Genomic DNA, 19,617 nt, shown 5'->3' on the forward strand with positions numbered 1-19,617 from the left:
CGATGGGCCCAACTTTACACTTTGTGATTGTCCTTTTGTCTGCAAAATTACTCTTTTGCACAATAAACTGTGTTTGATTTCAAAATGAACTGAAAATCATTTGCAGCCCTCATAATAACTTCAGCTACAGTTTATTGCCTACAGTGGGGTAAAAAAAGTAGTCAGTCCCTGATTGTGCAAGTTCCCCTACTTAGAAAGAGGTCTGTAATTTTCATCATAGGTACACTGCAACTATGACAGACAAAATGAGAAAAAAATCCAGCAAATAACATTGTAGGATTTTAAAATAATTTATTTGTAAATTATGGTGGAAAATAAGTATTTGGTCAATAATAAAAGTTCAACTCAGTACTTTGTAACATAACCTTTGTTGGCAATGACAGAGTTCAAACGTTTCCTGTAAGTCTTCACCAGGTTTGCACACACTGTAGCTGGCATTTTGGTCCATTCCTCCATGCAGATCTCCTCTAGAGCAGTGTTGTTTTGGGGCTGTCGCTGGGCAACATGGACTTTCAACTCCCTCAACAAATTTTCTATGGGGTTAGGGTCTGGAGACTGGCTCGGCCACTCCAGGACCTTGAAATGCTTTTTACGAAGCCACTCCTTCATTGCCCGAGCGGTGTGTTTGGGATCATTGTCATGCTGGAAGACCCAGCCATGTTGCATCTTCAATGCTCTCACTGATGGAAGGAGGTTTTGGCTTAAAATCTCACATGGCCACGTTCAATCTTCCCTTAACACAGATCAGTCGTCCTGTCCCATTTGCAGAAAAACAGCCCAAAGCATGATGTTTCCACCCCCATGCTTCACAGTAGATATGGTGTTCTTGGGATGCAACTCAGCATTCTTCTTCCTCCAAACACGACGAGTTGAGTTTTTACCAAAATGGTCTATTTTTGTTTCATCTGACCACATGATATTCTCCCAGTCCTCTTCTGGATCATCCATATGCTCTCTGGCAAACTTCAGATGGGCCTGGACACATACTGGCTTAAGTAGGGGGACAGGCCTGGCACTGCAGGATTTGAGTCCCTCTCTGCGTAGTGTGTAGCCTTTGTTACTTTGGTCCCAGCTCTCTGCAGGTCATTCATCAGGTCCCTCCCTGTAGTTCTGGGATTTTTGTTCACTGTTCTCATGATCATTTTGACCCCACGGGATGACATCTTGCGTGGAGCCCCAGATCAAGGGAGATTATCAATGGTCTTGTATGTCTTCCATTTTCTTACAGTTGCTCCCACAGTTGATTTATTCACACCAACCTGCTTGACTATTGTATATTCACTCTTCCCAGCCTGGTGCAGGTCTACAATTTTCTTCCTGGTGTCATTCGACAGCTTTTTGGTCTTGGTCGTGGTTGAGTTTGGAGTTTGGAGTTTTGTTTGAGGCTGTGGACAGGTGTCTTTATACAGATAACAAGTTCAAACAGATGCCATTAATACAGGTAACAGGTGGAGGACAGAAGAGCTTCTTAAAGAATTTACAGGTCTGTGAGAGCCAGAAACCTTGCTTGTTTGTCAGTGACCAAATACTTATTTTCCACCATAATTAACAAATAAATTCTTTAAAAATCCTACAGTGTGACTTCCTGGATTTTTTTTTTCTCATTTTGTCTCTCATAGTTGAAGTGTACCTATGATGAAAATTACAGACCTCTCTCATCTTTCTAAGTAGGAGAACTTGCACAATCGGGCTGACTGAATACTTTTTGGCCCTACTATAAATGTGGAGCTGCACAGAGAAAACCAAAAGAAAAAATAAAAATACAGATGGGGAGGTTTGTTTTTAATGTGATGAGTTTGAACACAGGGTGAACTCATGTGATCCATCTACCACCTGTACTGGACACAATTCTGAGCCAAACCGCATCCGATCCTTGAGGATAAATGCTGCAAAGTGAAAATCTTTCAAACGGATTGTCATCCATCTGGGTGTGATGTGTTTTTTATGCACAGCACTGATCTGTCAGTGTGTGATGGATCACAGAGTGCACGGTTTGAATGGTGACATCTTCAAATATTACGCACAGTCAGTGGCTGCAGAAGAGCTTTCTGCCTACTGGTGTGGGCCCCGCACAGCGCGTGACGTCATCATGATTCCTTCTATCGTGTGATTTCATTAGATTTATGTAAATACTTTTTTAATTTCATTTTTTTAATTAAAAAATCCTTTTTTTAATGTCTGGAGAGTGTGAGGTAGTTGATGTATGAATCTTGCGTTAATAAAAGGAAAGAGACCAATATTTCATCACTTTCCAGCTAACGCAGAAAGGCACAGAATAAACGGACAAATGCTCTTAAAATAAAAATAATTGCTTATGACCAGTCGTAAAGATTATTTTCTGGTGTTTTTTACAACCTAGGAGACATTCTAGTGACATGTCCTCAGTGTCACCGTTCACCCTGTTTTCACACTTTGGCTGTCCCACACTTCTCACAAACAGCATGAAGGTGATTCTTTGATTGCAAGTCCTGAATTGTTGCATTAACTTTGATTCCTTCCCATCTTTAAGTTTCCATAGGTGAATGGGAGAAACACTATTATATATATATATGTGTGTGTAAACTAATCACTGTGGCAGCAGAAGCTAGAACTTTACAAAGTGGCACAATGAGTAAAAATAAAGTCTTTTAATTGGACCTTTTGCATCCTTTGAATGAATTTTCAAAAATTCATAACAGTCAAAAAATATTTGTGCCCATTGAAAACCCCATTTAATCTAGCCTATATTTTACATTATATCTTAATTAAACGTGTCCTTTGAAAGAGAGGTGCAGACTGACACTCACTCTCACCTGACAAAGTTTCATCCAGATCTGACCTGGTGTCGTAGACTGAACAGTTCCTCCTAAAAATTGGTCTGCCTGCCTTCACTGCGCATGCGTCATTTCGCACCACAGCAGCTTGTCTGAGTCTGACTCTCTTCATCCAAAGTGATCAAATGGAATAATGTGATTTTTAACCATCAGATGACAACGTAAAACCTCTTAAATTAATTAAAGTCAGTTTTAAGCAGAAATTAGGCCATTTTAAGAAAAGAGATGATAATCGGGGACTTGCAGATGACACTCTGAAATGACGGAGGCGCAGCAGCACTTCAGCTGTGGTGCTGTGATTGGTCCTCTGTCTTTTATTATGAAATAACGCTGAATTTATGTGGAAATGATTGTTGTTCAAGCTAAAAATTGGCCATTCTAGGGTACCCAAAGGGGAAAAGCCAGATATGACAGCCCAAGTCCCTTCATCATGTCCAGAAGGCTGGGGAAGTTTGTTGAATGGGCAATCTCATTCTGGGTTAGCCAGTACATGGCCCTCAGTGAGGCAGTCAGAGTCCGTGGACATTTTTAATTCAAGACTTAAAACCTATTTTTATTCTCTTTCTTATGAGTAGTTTTTATTTTGTTATGATTTATTCTTTTACTTCTGTTTTTAATTAGGTATTTGAATTTTTTAATTTTTATTTATTTATTTTAATTTTTTATGTTGAACTGTTCTGTGTGAGGCACCTTGAGACGGTTTTTGTTGTAATTTGGCACTTTATAAGCTGATTAAATTGAAACAGAAATGAAATCTGTTAGTTTTTGTCAAAAGCATTTCCTTTCAGACATTATTCTTGGCATGAATGTCTTTCTATAACTGAGCTGAGCTCTTGCAGCTGTGCTGCAGGTCAGGTTTATAAAGAATGCAGGACGTCTTATTTTGGGAGGAGAAAACGTTTTAGTCGATTGTAGTTTATTGTCTGTATAGCAACGTTTGTAAGAGGTGTCATTTTATTTAAAGCAGCAATTCCTTTTGAATTTATTAATTCCGAGCAGACTCTGTCTCAGCAGAGAGCAGTGCAGCGTTTGGAGCTATGACAACGGAACGGAGGACGATTCTCGCTTCTTGACTGCAACAAGAGTTAGTGACTTTAATACACACAAAAGTGACTCATGATATTTTAATGGCTGTGAGAGGGGTTAAGAAGTGGAGTTGTCGTTTCTGAAGAGCAGTGAATCAAAGAACCAACGGGCTAGTGGATCGAAGCATTGCATTATTGGTTCACACTTCAAAGTGGAGTCACGCTGCAGAAACGGTTGATTACAGACCCACAACATGGTATGTAATCAACATAGAGGAATGAACATTTTCCCGACAAACACCCTCAAAAACAACAGCCGCTCTGAAGGACCGATAAGGGAATCATTAAGCAAAAAGACTATTGATGTCGGTGGATCGAATCAATTCATAATGATACTTGAAAAGAACTGGTTCTCGATACCCAACCCTAGTCAGGGAAACAAACTATGTTTAATGTTGTTTACAGCATAACATAGCAGAACTCTAATAACTCCACACAACCCCGCAGAAAGGTTGTTACGGGTCTGTAAACGGTTGATTACAGACCCGTTACGCTGTATTGAAAATAAGCGTAACGGTCCAAAAGAATGGTTAATTTTCACTGTTGCTGCACTTTGTGTCAAATCATAGTCATATAGTAATTATCATATCTCAGTATTTTCATATTGATATGAAAATATTGAGATATGATAATTTGGCCATATTGTAGGCAAAAAAAGGGCTTAAGCTGAAAGGCAAATATATATATATATATATATATATAAGACCAAGCATTCATGATACGCACACTCTTAAGGCTATGAAATTGGGCTATTAGTAAAAAAAGTAGAAAAGGGGGTGTTCACAATAATAGTAGTGTGGCATTCAGTCAGAGTTTGTCAATTTTGTGGAACAAACAGGTGTGAATCAGGTGTCCCCTATTTAAGGATGAAGCCTCATAAAAAATGAGGTGGGCTTCATAGATAATTGGCAAAGCTTCTGGGGAAAACCTGGTCTTGTTAGGAGAGACGGCATCCATCCCACTTTGGATGGAGCAGCTCTCATTTCTAGAAATCTGGCCAATTTTCTTAAATCCTCCAAACCGTGACTATCCAGGGTTGGGACCAGGAAGCAGAGTTGTAGTCTTACACACCTCTCTGCAGCTTCTCTCCCCCTGCCATCCCCTCATTACCCCATCCCCGTAGAGACGGTGCCTGCTCCCAGACTACCAATAACCAGCAAAAATCTATTTAAGCATAAAAATTCAAAAAGAAAAAATAATATAGCAGCACCTTCAACTGCACCACAGACTAAAACAGTTAAATGTGGTCTATTAAACATTAGGTCTCTCTCTCCCTGTTGGTAAATGATATAATAATTGATCAACATATTGATTTATTCTGCCTTACAGAAACCTGGTTACAGCAGGATGAATATGTTAGTTTAAATGAGTCAACACCCCCGAGTCACACTAACTGTCAGAATGCTCGTAGCACGGGCCGAGGGGGAGGATTAGCAGCAATCTTCCGTTCCAGCTTATTAATTAATCAAAAACCCAGACAGAGCTTTAATTCATTTGAAAGCTTGTCTCTTAGTCTTGTCCATCCAAATTGGAAGTCCCAAAAACCAGTTTTATTTGTTATTATCTATCGTCCACCTGGTCGTTACTGTGAGTTTCTCTGTGAATTTTCAGACCTTTTGTCTGACTTAGTGCTTAGCTCAGATAAGATAATTGTAGTGGGCGATTTTAACATCCACACAGATGCTGAGAATGACAGCCCCAACACTGCATTTAATCTATTATTAGACTCTATTGGCTTTGCTCAAAAAGTAAATGAGTCCACCCACCACTTTAATCATATCTTAGATCTTGTTCTGACTTATGGTATGGAAATAGAAGACTTAACAGTATTCCCTGAAAACTCCCTTCTGTCTGATCATTTCTTAATAACATTTACATTTACTCTGATGGACTACCCAGCAGTGGGGAATAAGTTTCATTACACTAGAAGTCTTTCAGAAAGCGCTGTAACTAGGTTTAAGGATATGATTCCTTCTTTATGTTCTCTAATGCCATATACCAACACAGTGCAGAGTAGCTACCTAAACTCTGTAAGGGAGATAGAGTATCTCGTCAGTAGTTTTACATCCTCATTGAAGACAACTTTGGATGCTGTAGCTCCTCTGAAAAAGAGAGCTTTAAATCAGAAGTGTCTGATTCCATGGTATAACTCACAAACTCGTAGCTTAAAGCAGATAACCCGTAAGTTGGAGGGGAAATGGCGTCTCACTAATTTAGAAGATCTTCACTTAGCCTGGAAAAAGAGTCTGTTGCTCTATAAAAAAGCCCTCCGTAAAGCTAGGACATCTTTCTACTCATCACTAATTGAAGAAAATAAGAACAACCCCAGGTTTCTTTTCAGCACTGTAGCCAGGCTACTGAGTGCTATTGAGCTGAGTATTCCATTAACTTTAACTAGTAATGACTTCATGACTTTCTTTGCTAACAAAATTTTAACTATTAGAGAAAAAATTACTCATAACCATCCCAAAGACATATCGTTATCTTTGGCTGCTTTCAGTGATGCCGGTATTTGGTTAGACTCTTTCTCTCCGATTGTTCTGTCTGAGTTATTTTCATTAGTTACTTCATCCAAACCATCAACATGTTTATTAGACCCCATTCCTACCAGGCTGCTCAAGGAAGCCCTACCATTATTTAATGCTTCGATCTTAAATATGATCAATCTATCTTTGTTAGTTGGCTATGTACCACAGGCTTTTAAGGTGGCAGTAATTAAACCATTACTTAAAAAGCCATCACTTGACCCAGCTATCTTAGCTAATTATAGGCCAATCTCCAGCCTTCCTTTTCTCTCAAAAATTCTTGAAAGGGTAGTTGTAAAACAGCTAACTGATCATCTGCAGAGGAATGGTCCATTTGAAGAGTTTCAGTCAGGTTTTAGAATTCATCATAGTACAGAAACAGCATTAGTGAAGGTTACAAATGATCTTCTTATGGCCTCGGACAGTGGACTCATCTCTGTGCTTGTTCTGTTAGACCTCAGTGCTGCTTTTGATACTGTTGACCATAAAATTTTATTACAGAGATTAGAGCATGCCATAGGTATTAAAGGCACTGCGCTGCGGTGGTTTGAATCATATTTGTCTAATAGATTACAATTTGTTCATGTAAATGGGGAATCTTCTTCACAGACTAAAGTTAATTATGGAGTTCCACAAGGTTCTGTGCTAGGACCAATTTTATTCACTTTATACATGCTTCCCTTAGGCAGTATTATTAGACGGTATTGCTTAAATTTTCATTGTTACGCAGATGATACCCAGCTTTATCTATCCATGAAGCCAGAGGACACACACCAATTAGCTAAACTGCAGGATTGTCTTACAGACATAAAGACATGGATGACCTCTAATTTCCTGCTTTTAAACTCAGATAAAACTGAAGTTATTGTACTTGGCCCCACAAATCTTAGAAACATGGTGTCTAACCAGATCCTTACTCTGGATGGCATTACCCTGACCTCTAGTAATACTGTGAGAAATCTTGGAGTCATTTTTGATCAGGATATGTCATTCAAAGCGCATATTAAACAAATATGTAGGACTGCTTTTTTGCATTTACGCAATATCTCTAAAATCAGAAAGGTCTTGTCTCAGAGTGATGCTGAAAAACTAATTCATGCATTTATTTCCTCTAGGCTGGACTATTGTAATTCATTATTATCAGGTTGTCCTAAAAGTTCCCTAAAAAGCCTTCAGTTAATTCAAAATGCTGCAGCTAGAGTACTGACGGGGACTAGAAGGAGAGAGCATATCTCACCCATATTGGCCTCTCTTCATTGGCTTCCTGTTAATTCTTGAATAGAATTTAAAATTCTTCTTCTTACTTATAAGGTTTTGAATAATCAGGTCCCATCTTATCTTAGGGACCTCGTAGTACCATATCACCCCAATAGAGCGCTTCGCTCTCAGACTGCAGGCTTACTTGTAGTTCCTAGGGTTTGTAAGAGTAGAATGGGAGGCAGAGCCTTCAGCTTTCAGGCTCCTCTCCTGTGGAACCATCTCCCAATTCAGATCAGGGAGACAGACACCCTCTCTACTTTTAAGATTAGGCTTAAAACTTTCCTTTTTGCTAAAGCTTATAGTTAGGGCTGGATCAGGTGACCCTGAACCATCCCTTAGTTATGCTGCTATAGACGTAGACTGCTGGGGGGTTCCCATGATGCACTGTTTCTTTCTCTTTTTGCTCTGTATGCACCACTCTGCATTTAATCATTAGTGATCGATCTCTGCTCCCCTCCACAGCATGTCTTTTTCCTGGTTCTCTCCCTCAGCCCCAACCAGTCCCAGCAGAAGACTGCCCCTCCCTGAGCCTGGTTCTGCTGGAGGTTTCTTCCTGTTAAAAGGGAGTTTTTCCTTCCCACTGTAGCCAAGTGCTTGCTCACAGGGGGTCGTTTTGACCGTTGGGGTTTTACATAATTATTGTATGGCCTTGCCTTACAATATAAAGCGCCTTGGGGCAACTGTTTGTTGTGATTTGGCGCTATATAAAAAAATTGATTGATTGATTGATTGAACATGCTTTTCTCTTTGAAAGCCTGAGGAAAATGAGACGTTCAAGACATTGTCCAGAAGAACAGCGTAGTTTAATTAAAAAGTTGATTGGAGAGGGGAAAACTTATATGCAGGTGCAAAAAATTATAGGCTGTTCATCTGCAATGATCTCCAGTGCTTTAAAATGGACAAAAAACCAGAGACGCGTGGAAGAAAATGGAAAACAACCATCAAAATGGATAGAAGAATAACCAGAATGGCATAGGCTCACCCATCCAGACAGTCTGGAGTTACCTGTAAGTGCTGTGACAGTTAGAAGACGCCTGTGTGAAGCTAATTTATTTGCAAGAATCCCCCGCAAAGTCCCTCTGTTAAATAAAAGACATGTGCAGAAGAGGTTACAATTTGCCAAAGAACACATCAACTGACCTAAAGAGAAATGGAGGAATATTTTGTGGACTGATGAGAGTAAAATTGTTCTTTTTGGGTCCAAGGGCCACAGACAGTTTGTGAGACGACCCCCAAACTCTGAATTCAAGCCACAGTTCACAGTGAAGACAGTGAAGCATGATGGTGCCTTAAGAGTGTGCATATTATGAATGCTTGGTCTTGTTGGATCTGTGAGAATCTACTGAATCTACTGGTACCTTGTTTCCCATGTAACAATAAGAAATATACTCAAATCCTGGATTAATCTTTTTAGTCACATAGCACTACTATTATTCTGAACACTACTGTATGTATATATATATATATATATATATATATATATATATATATATATATATATATATATATATATATATTTAAAAAGTGGGGTGTTCAGGGGGGTGGAGCTCCCCCAGAAGCTGAAAGGTTTTAGCCATGCTCATGCTCCACTGAAGCATTTACTCAAAAAAAAAAAAAAAAAAAAAGCCTGAAGGACCTAAATGACATGGTGAAATGCTGAAGAGCTTCAATTTCAATTTATTTTCATTTATATAGCACCAAATCACAACAAAGTTGCCTCAAGGTGCTTCACACAAGTAAGGTCTAACCTTTCTAACCCCCAGAGCAAGAACACAGGTGACAGTGGTAAGAAATACTCCCTCTGATGATTTGAGGAACAAACCTCAAGCAGATCAGACTCAAAGGGGCGACCCTCTGCTTGGGCCATACTACCAACACAATTGACAAAACAATTCACAATACGAGTGAATATATGTTGTGGCATATACATATTATATATGAGCAACATGTTTGCTTTACACAGAAATGCAGCAGTTTCAGAGTGGATTCTGCCATGTTGATTAGCAGCCAAAGAGAAACCAGCCAGTGACAAAATTTTACACAAAGAAATGGTTGAAAGATGGTCAGATTTGTGAACATTAATTAATTGTGAGTAATCCATTGCTGGTGTGTCTTGTTGGTGCTTGTGGGGGTTGGATCTATTTTTATATTTTGTAGTATTTTGTACATTGTGACCTGCTGTTTCTTACTTCTGCCTGGGGACAACAGATGAAAATTAGCTTGTTGCTAAATCTGGTCTGTGCAACACATTTGTTGTTCAATGTCTCTGTCAAATAAATAAATGATGTCATCGTGCCTCTCTACTCTGATTGGCTGTCACCATGTACTTCCTCTACCCCCCACCCACCACGGACTGCTAACACCTCTCGTGGAAAATTCCTTCCATCATACCTGACCAAAGCCCAGTCACCTGGTTTTAGAGTGTCACTAGCACCTTCACTGGGCCTGCTTGCTCTGCTTTCTCTGGTGCCATATTTCACAACACCAGAAGCTTAATAGGAAGGAAAGTTAACTTGTCTGAAGTGACTGATCCTGAGAATCTGTCCTGTTTTGCATAGAGGATTTAGGTCTGCTCGAACTTTCCCCTCTCTATTCCTTTATAGAAAACATGGAAGTCCTGTCACTTGTGTCAAGAAACAGTCGCCTTTGCTCAAAAACATGGTTTCAGAAGTCAGAACAGAAATTGGTCTCGGCAAGAATGGCTTCTTGCAATTAATTCCCTTGGTATAAATGGCTTCCTATCCAAAAAGGACTCCTAAACCACTTTATTTTGTGAAACATATCTATTTTCAAGAAAAACAAATCACTCAGTGTTCATAAAATGCATCAGAAATTGATTTCTTCATATCCAGTTCGGATACGTAATGCATGTAATGCCAGAATTCCTTGATTAAAAGATTTCAACATTTATTAAATCCCCAACAATACATGATATAATAAGTTGATATATCAGATAGAAATGCACTCAGTGGTGCACTTCACAGACTTTTGATGATTTGAAAAAAGTGACGTTTCATTTTTCTCTGACTGTAACGTAACGCTGAAATTTAGGCTGTAGCAACACGAATTATACTCTGGAAAATATGGTCATTAGTTGTACATTCATCTCATGGTATGTTGATGTCTTCTATGGAGATATTTAGTTCTTACATTTAAAAAAGTGTAAGAACTACATTCAAAGCTTAACTGAAAATGGAATCCTGATATGAGGGGCGACTGAGAAGTTTTGAGTTGGACCCAGAAGAGCTAGAGTGTGGGTTTTGCAATCTGAGAAACCCACATTTCTTGAGAATCTGTGAGGTTTTGACTAACTGGGTGCAGCATGGAGAAATATTGGTTTCTCAGAATACAAGAGATGGAGAACCACGCTTTAATTTCTGTGTGTCTGGCTTAAAACTTGTCAATCACCTCTTGTGTCATTGATTCAGAAGGAATGACCCTAATGAATCAGAAAGTACAGTGGATTACTGTGGCTTTCGCTCCACATCAGTGCTTTGGTTTTGCTCCAGGAAGTCATGTGACTCCAACAATAAATGGGATGTGATGATGCACCAGTTGGTGTAGTAGTAATAAAAAAAACAAAGAAAAATCATTTTGGTGTAACTTTGGCTCTTGTCTTGAGGTGAGCTTCAATTTGACATTTACACTTTTGACTTGGCTGGAACAATTAAAGTTTCATTTTCCCTGAAATAGCCAGTTTTATCTTTTAGCACCACAAACTATGTGAATACTGTACTGTGTTCTCCTCAGTAATGCCCCCCCTCCCCCCCAAAAAATTACTGTGATTTTAATGTGTATAGAACGATACACAGAGTAAAAACCTAGGAATTCTGTTTGAAGTATGCACAGTTTACTCATGTGGCACTCATCACCCCTGACTCCGATCAGGATGGTGACGTGTCAAGGTGAAGGCTGTCACACCAAACCAAGAACACCTGAAGAAAAAGGAATTGATGCGAGAACCAAAGATCCCACAGAGAGAGCTCAGAGTTCAGCTTTTCGGGCTCCTCTCCTGTGGAACCAGCTCCCAATTCAGATCAGGGAGACAGATACCCTCTCTACTTTTAAGATTAGGCTTAAAACTTTCCTTTTCGCTAAGGCTTATAGTTAGGGCTGGATCGGGTGACCCTGGACCATCCCTTGGTTATGTTGCTTTAGACGTAGACTGTGGGGGGGTTCCCATGATGCACTGTTTCTTTCTCTTTTTGCTCCGTATGCATCACTGCATTTAATCATTAGTGATCGATCTCTGCCCCCCTTCTCGGCATGTCTTTTTCCTGGTTCTTTCCCTCAGCCCCAACCAGTCTCAGCAGAAGACTGCCCCTCCCTGAGCCTGGTTCTGCTGGAGGTTTCTTCCTGTTAAAAGGGAGTTTTTCCTTCCCACTGTGGCCAAGTGCTTGCTCATAGGGGGTCGTTTTGACCGTTGGGGTTTTTCATAATTATTGTATGGCCTTGCCTTACAATATGGAGCGCCTTGGGGCAACTGTTTGTTGTGATTTGGCGCTATATAAAAAAAAAGTTGAGTTGAGTTGAGCTTTTCCTCTGAACTCAGATCACAGTATCAGTCTGCTCCCTCCATCTTTCCTTGATTCCTAAATTGAATTGGCTTGTAATAGTCAAACATATTTAAATTTTCTGACCTTATTGAACATTTGAGTGTGATTATGGAATGTTATTAAATATGAATATTCTGAACGGGCAAATACTCACTGTTCCTGTGATTGGTATCACGCTGGGCGCAAAAACAAACAAACAAATAAATAATCCTTGATCAGGACACCTCTGCTTCATATAAACTACCCATTACTAATTGAAGAAAATAAGAACCCCAGGTTTCTTTTCAGCACTGTAGCCAGGCTGACAAAGAGTCAGAGCTCTATTGAGCCGAGTATTCCTTTAACTAGTAATGACTTCATGACTTTCTTTGCTAATAAAATTTTAACTATTAGAGAAAAAATTACTCATAACCATCCCAAAGACATATCGTTATCTTTGGCTGCTTTCAGTGATGCCGGTATTTGATTAGACTCTTTCTCTCCGATTGTTCTGTCTGAGTTATTTTCATTAGTCACTTCCTCCAAACCATCAACATGTCTATTAGACCCCATTCCTACCAGGCTGCTCAAGGAAGCCCTACCATTAATTAATGCTTCGATCTTAAATATGATCAATCTATCTTTATTAGTTGGCTATGTACCACAGGCTTTTAAGGTGGCAGTAATTAAACCATTACTTAAAAAGCCATCACTTGACCCAGCTATCTTAGCTAATTATAGGCCAATCTCCAACCTTCCTTTTCTCTCAAAAATTCTTGAAAGGGTAGTTGTAAAACAGCTAACTGATCATCTGCAGAGGAATGGTCTATTTGAAGAGTTTCAGTCAGGTTTCAGAATTCATCATAGTACAGAAACAGCATTAGTGAAGGTTACAAATGATCTTCTTATGGCCTCAGACAGTGGACTTATCTCTGTGCTTGTTCTGTTAGACCTCAGTGCTGCTTTTGATACTGTTGACCATAAAATTTTATTACAGAGATTAGAGCATGCCATAGGTATTAAAGACACTGCGCTGCAGTGGTTTGAATCATATTTATCTAATAGATTACAATTTGTTCATGTAAATGGGGAGTCTTCTTCACAGACTAAGGTTAATTATGGAGTTCCACAAGGTACTGTGCTAGGACCAATTTTATTCACTTTATACATGCTTCCCTTAGGCAGTATTATTAGAAAGCATTGCTTAAATTTTCATTGTTACGCAGACGATACTCAGGTTTATCTATCCATGAAGCCAGAGGACACACACCAACAAATCTTAGAAACATGGTGTCTAACCAGATCCTTACTCTGGATGGCATTACCCTGACCTCCAGTAATACTGTGAGAAATCTTGGAGTCATTTTTGATCAGGATATGTCCTTCAATGCGCATATTAAGCAAATATGTAGGACTGTTTTTTTTTTTTTTTTTTACATTTGCGCAATATCTCTAAAATTAGAAAGGTCCTGTCTCAGAGTGATGCTGAAAAACTAATTCATGCATTTATTTCCTCTAGGCTGGACTATTGTAATTCATTATTATCAGGTTGTCCTAAAAGTTCCCTGAAAAGCCTTCAGTTAATTCAAAATGCTGCAGCTAGAGTACTGACAGGGACTAGAAGGAGAGAGCATATTTCACCCATATTGGCTTCTCTTCATTGGCTTCCTGTTAATTCTAGAATAGAATTTAAAATTCTTCTTCTTACTTATAAGGTTTTAAATAATCAGGTCCCATCTTATCTTAGGGACCTCTTAGTACCATATCACCCCAATAGAGCGCTTCGCTCTCAGACTGCAGGCTTACTTGTAGTTCCTAGGGTTTTTAAGAGTAGAATGGGAGGCAGAGGCTTCAGCTTTCAGGCTCCTCTCCTGTGGAACCAGCTCCCAATTCAGATCAGGGAGACAGACACCCTCTCTACTTTTAAGATTAGGCTTAAAACTTTCCTTTTTGCTAAAGCTTATAGTTAGGGCTGGATCAGGTGACCCTGAACCATCCCTTAGTTATGCTGCTATAGACGTAGACTGCTGGGGGGTTCCCATGATGCACTGAGTGTTTCTTTCTCTTTTTGCTCTGTATGCACCACTCTGCATTTAATCATTAGTGATTGATCTCTGCTCTCTTCCACAGCATGTCTTTTTCCTGGTTCTCTCCCCTCAGTCCCAGCAGAAGACTGCCCCTCCCTGAGCCTGGTTCTGCTGGAGGTTTCTTCCTGTTAAAAGGGAGTTTTTCCTTCCCACTGTCGCCAAGTGCTTGCTCACAGGGGGTCGTTTTGACCGTTGGGGTTTTTATGTAATTATTGTATGGCTTTTGCCTTACAATATAAAGTGCCTCGGGGCAACTGTTGTTGTGATTTGGCGCTATATAAATAAAATTGATTTGATATAAACAAGTGTGACGGCAAGCTGGTGGTAGTTCATAAAAAGAAATTAGCACTGGAGGAAAAACATTTAAAATGCTCATCCTATTACTTTTTACAACAGTAACGTCACACAGGCTCGTTTGTGGCACCTTCTGTGCTGAGGGACAGATGCCGATCGTGCTGGCAGCACAAAGTTAGTGAAAATGGCAGTGCATGTTCAGTTATGAGAAAGCTTTTCCAAAATGTACAGGTACAAGAGTTAATTAAAAATCTCTTGCTGAAAGTTGCTGAACCCCGTTGGTTTCCATGTGGTGCATTAAAACCTAAGTCAACTCATTGACAGCTGAAATGTTGTTGGTTTAACGCTTTAGTAACTTGAGCACAGTATTGAAAGAGTTATTTATGGTGGACTCAGTCACACATATCAGGAGTGTCAGGTCTTTTTTTATATCTCCTGTGTTCAGGTTGTTGGTTCGACACGGTGTTTGTGTGTCCAGATCACAGCGCAGCCTCCTCTACAGACAGTAAGTTTTGTGTCTGTGAGAAACAGCTCACACCCTGTGTGATGCTTGTAATAAAGATGAACATGTGTAATCTAAGTTATTGTGTTTGTCCTCCGCAGTGCTGTTCCAATGGGAACCTCAGCCCAGGAGGAGATGAACAAGTTTTGGGACAAAAACACCAGATTAAACCGTCCAGTGTCTCCACACATCACCATCTATAAGTACGTACTGGAGAGGACTCAGCTGTGTCAGAGACCATCATCATTGTTTTTTGTAGAAAGGCATGTACAGTAGTGTTCAGAATAATAGTAGTGCTATGTGAGTAAAAAGATTAATCCAGGTTTTGAGTATATTTCTTATTGTTACATGGGAACAAGGTACCAGTAGATTCAGTAGATTCTCACAAATCCAACAAGACCAAGCATTCATGATATGCACACTCTTAAGGCAATGAAATTGGACTATTAGTAAAAAAAAAAGTGTAGGCTGTTCATCTACAATGATCTCCAATGCTTTAAAATGGACAAAAAAACAGAGATGCGTGGAAGAAAATGGAAAACAACCTTCAAAATGGATAGAAGAATAACCAGAATGGCAAAGGCTCACCCATTGATCAGCTCCAGGATGATCAAAGACAGTCTGGAGTTACCTGTAAGTGCTGTGACAGTTAGAAGACACCTGTGTGAAGCTAATTTATTTGCAAGAATCCCCCGCAAAGTCCCTCTGTTAAATAAAAGACATATGCAGAAGAGGTTACAGTTTGCCAAAGAACGCATCAACTGGCCTAAAGAGAAATGGAGGAATACTTTGTGGACTGATGAGAGTAAAATTGTTCTTTTTGGGTCCGAGGGCCGCAAACAGTTTGTGAGACGACCCCCAAACTCTGAATTCAAGCCACAGTTCACAGTGAAGACAGTGAAGCATGGTGGTGCAAGCATCATGATATGGGCATGTTTCTCATACTATGGTGTTGGATCTATATATCACATACCAGGTATCATGGATCAGTTTGGATATGTCAAAATACTTGAAGAGGTCATGTTGCCTTATGCTGAAGAGGACATGCCCTTGAAATGGGTGTTTCAACAAGACAATGACCCCAAGCACACTAGTAAACAAGCAAAATCTTGGTTCCAAACCAACAAAATGAATGCCTCGCAGATGTGAAGAAATCATGAAAAACTGTGGTTATACAACTAAATACTAGTTTAGTGATTCACAGGCTTGCTAAAAAAAGCAGTTTGAGCATAAAAGTTTTGAGTTTGTAGCGTCAACAGCAGATTCTACTATTATTGTGAACACCCCCTTTTCTACTTTTTTTTTTTTACTAATAACCCAATTTCATAGCCTTAAGAGTGTGCATATCATGAATGCTTGGTCTTGTTGGATTTGTGAGAATCTACTGAATCTACTGGTACCTTGTTTCCCATGTAACAATAAGAAATATACTCAAAACCTGGAGTAATCTTTTTAGTCACATAGCACTACTATTATTCTGAACACTACTGTAGGAAGGTGGCTTGTCGTAATCGTGTAGGTGGTTTGTTGTTATTATTTATTTATTTATTTGGTTTATTCAGTCAGATATCTTAAGAGCTATAGAAGACATCAAACAGAACCCAGTGATGAAAGTTTTCCAGACATTATCAGATATCTGGGTTTTTAACTCAGGTGGTGAACATTTCTGGGTTATTTTTGATAACATACGTCTGAATCCATTCATTCGGTTTCATTCAGTTACATGCCCAAACAGTTGGTGGTAATGCACCATGTTGGTTAGCAGGTCGTCTATAATCTCCAAAGAAGAAGAAGGACATTTTTGTTTTGGGGGTTTTGGAGTTTATAAAATCATATTTTTGGGGACTGCGCAGTGATTCTCCAAACGGTTTACTTTGTTGTTGTGTTGTGACGCATTAAAAGTTATGAGCTGCGTTTTTCTTACAGATTAAGTGGAGCTAACGGGTGAAACTCCCAGCTGCTAAAAATGCTACCGCCTTTAGCATACAGACGAGAGCTTAACTCTCAGTCTGCGAGTCAAAACCACAAAAGTAATGAGTTTGAGCAGCAGACAAAAAAATTTTCTGAGGTGAGTAATTCAAAATAATATGTGACATTAGTGCTCTGCTGAAGTTTATCAGCTAACATTTGCTTTTAGCTGCAGGATGTAAATGTTTTGTAGTTGTAAATTGTTCATCTTATTTTTATTTTTACCAGATAAAGCTACACAGTTTTTAAATTGTTACTGCTGTTACTACAAGAAAACTCTCAACTTAAAATAACAGAGTTTTTTTTGTTAAATTTTTTTAACTATCAAGTAATCAAAGAAAATAGCACAGTGCTGTTTCATATTTCTTTATATTTTAAGAAATATATTTCTTGTCCCACATCCAAAAACATTTCAACATTTGCTGAATGAATGAATGTACCAGATTTGAAAATGTACACATTATTTTTCATGCTATTTTATTTGTCTAAAAATAAATGCCCAAGGTTACTTATAATGTTAATCAAGAAATTATCTCAACAATAACAGATATGTTATGGTTTTAATTTACAGGTGAACCTCAAAGATTTCTAAGTAATGTTTTTTAATTAAAATTATTTTAATAATTACATTTTTAATGTAAAATTTTCTTTAAAGTCGAAATGTACAGCAATTAGAAATTAATCTTGATCTTAATCTAAGGAGTTTAAAGGGGAACAGAAATGCTTTTTGAGAATTTGTTTGTGCATTCCTTGGTAAAAATGAAGTGTTATTCATACACTTGCAGAATGTTTGAGCTCAGTGTAGATAATATTATTTGAATCAAATTTGCCACTAAATTGACATGTAAATGTCCACTGTCAGTGGAGGACACTACCAGTTGATGTCACTGGTTGGGGTCGTCCTCTGCTGGGGATGAGTGCAGTTTCCTGAGTTCACTCATTGAAGTTCTGTTAGTCTCGTCAAGAAACAGGTGGAATATGGCGGAAAGCTGCACATGTTGGCAAAACCACAAACAGAGGAACAAGGGAGAAAATATTTCCTTCCATAAGTAAGTGGTTTTGGTTCTTCTTGTCACTTTGTTTGTGACATTTGGTTGATAAACAGGTTTATGTTTCCTGCCCGTGCCTGTGTCGTCCGAGGACACGGACCGCACTTACACACACCACTCACACACACAGATGTGCACAAACACACACACACCACCGACGTCATGAATGAAACTCGGTCAATAAAGGATAACTGTAAAAATATAATATCTATATACATAAAGGGCTACGTCTGTCTGTCTGTCCGGGATAAACTCCCAAACTATAATATGTAGCCCTAAAAACTATATATATTCTGAATCCTCATGACATGACGAACAAACTGGTACCATTTTTTAAAAGATGAACTGAAAATTACCCCCAAAATAGCCGGCTGTGGGTATGACCAGGCAGATTCAAATTTCCAGCCCTGTATATGTGTTGGCCATCTCTGTTTATTTAATCCCTTTCTTCAGCTACTTTATGTTCTCAACTGTTAAGCACCTGACTGTCCTGTACAACCCAGTTTGCCTTCCTGTCTGAATACATTAATTTTATGTTTGTAAAATTGCAATGTAAAAACAGTAAAATACACCACTACCTCAATTTTGATTCATTGATATTTACATTTACTGTTACCTACCTTTTGTGTGTAATTTTGATATAAATTTGATTGCAAAACAAAGTCTGCATGAAGGACTTCAAAGTCAAAGTCAAAGTTAACTTTATTATCCCAGAAGGGAAATTCAGATGGTCAAGGTGCGTATAGTACAGACAACTTCAAACGAGGTAGACAAAACTTAAAAACAGGTAAATAAATAAAAGACAAATAAATACACCCCCTCCCCCATGCCTCTCTGGCTCCTCTCCACACAGCTAGACTGCTGCATACCACACACACACACACAGTACTACAGTGTCAAGTCACCTGCTGAGAACTGTGTCTTTCATTAACAATTCTGATTGCAGAGGGAACGAATGACTTGCTGAACCTGGTTGTTCTTATTTTCCTTTGTAGTAGCCTCCCCTTACCACGTTGGCTTAACTGAAATCTGTTATGTAAAGGGTGGGTACTGTCTGCAAGAATACTTTCAGCCTTGTATAGTATGATGTCTGGACCCAATGACCCAATTATCCTACTAGCTGTTTTAATAATACGTTGCAATTTATCCTGATATTGTTTACGCATACTACCAAAGACACAGACCAGACCAAAGGACAAGACACTCTGAAGTACAGACTTATAGAATAACTCTAAAATGTAGGTGTCAACATTAAAACTACGCAATTTTCTTAAGAAAAACATTCTTTGTTGAAGCTTCTTCACCTTAAAAGCGGCACATGTGTCAAATCTCAACTGATCATCAATTTCAACCCCTAAATATTTGTAGGTGTTAACTCTCTCTATCAATGTGTTGTTGACGACAGTGTTTGGTACTTCTTCTGCTCTACGTCTAAATTCGATAACCATTTCTTTTGTTTTGCTTACGTTAACATTAAGGAAATTGTCAGAGCACCATTT

At 38.9% G+C, this 19,617-nt stretch overlaps 1 protein-coding gene across 1 annotated transcript in view; it reads left to right on the plus strand.

The window, feature by feature from the left end:
• Nucleotides 1-19,617, plus strand: part of sdhc (succinate dehydrogenase complex, subunit C, integral membrane protein) — a 44,046-nt gene that overhangs the window by 1,165 nt on the left and 23,264 nt on the right. Inside the window, exons 2-3 of the mRNA XM_034183738.1 lie at nucleotides 15,045-15,104; nucleotides 15,203-15,304. Of these exons, the coding sequence (XP_034039629.1) occupies nucleotides 15,045-15,104; nucleotides 15,203-15,304 (162 nt within the window). The remainder of the gene's footprint in view (nucleotides 1-15,044; nucleotides 15,105-15,202; nucleotides 15,305-19,617) is intronic.

This window comes from Thalassophryne amazonica, chromosome 12, assembly GCF_902500255.1.
Source record: "Thalassophryne amazonica chromosome 12, fThaAma1.1, whole genome shotgun sequence".
In the NCBI taxonomy this organism is placed as follows: Eukaryota; Metazoa; Chordata; class Actinopteri; order Batrachoidiformes; family Batrachoididae; genus Thalassophryne; species Thalassophryne amazonica.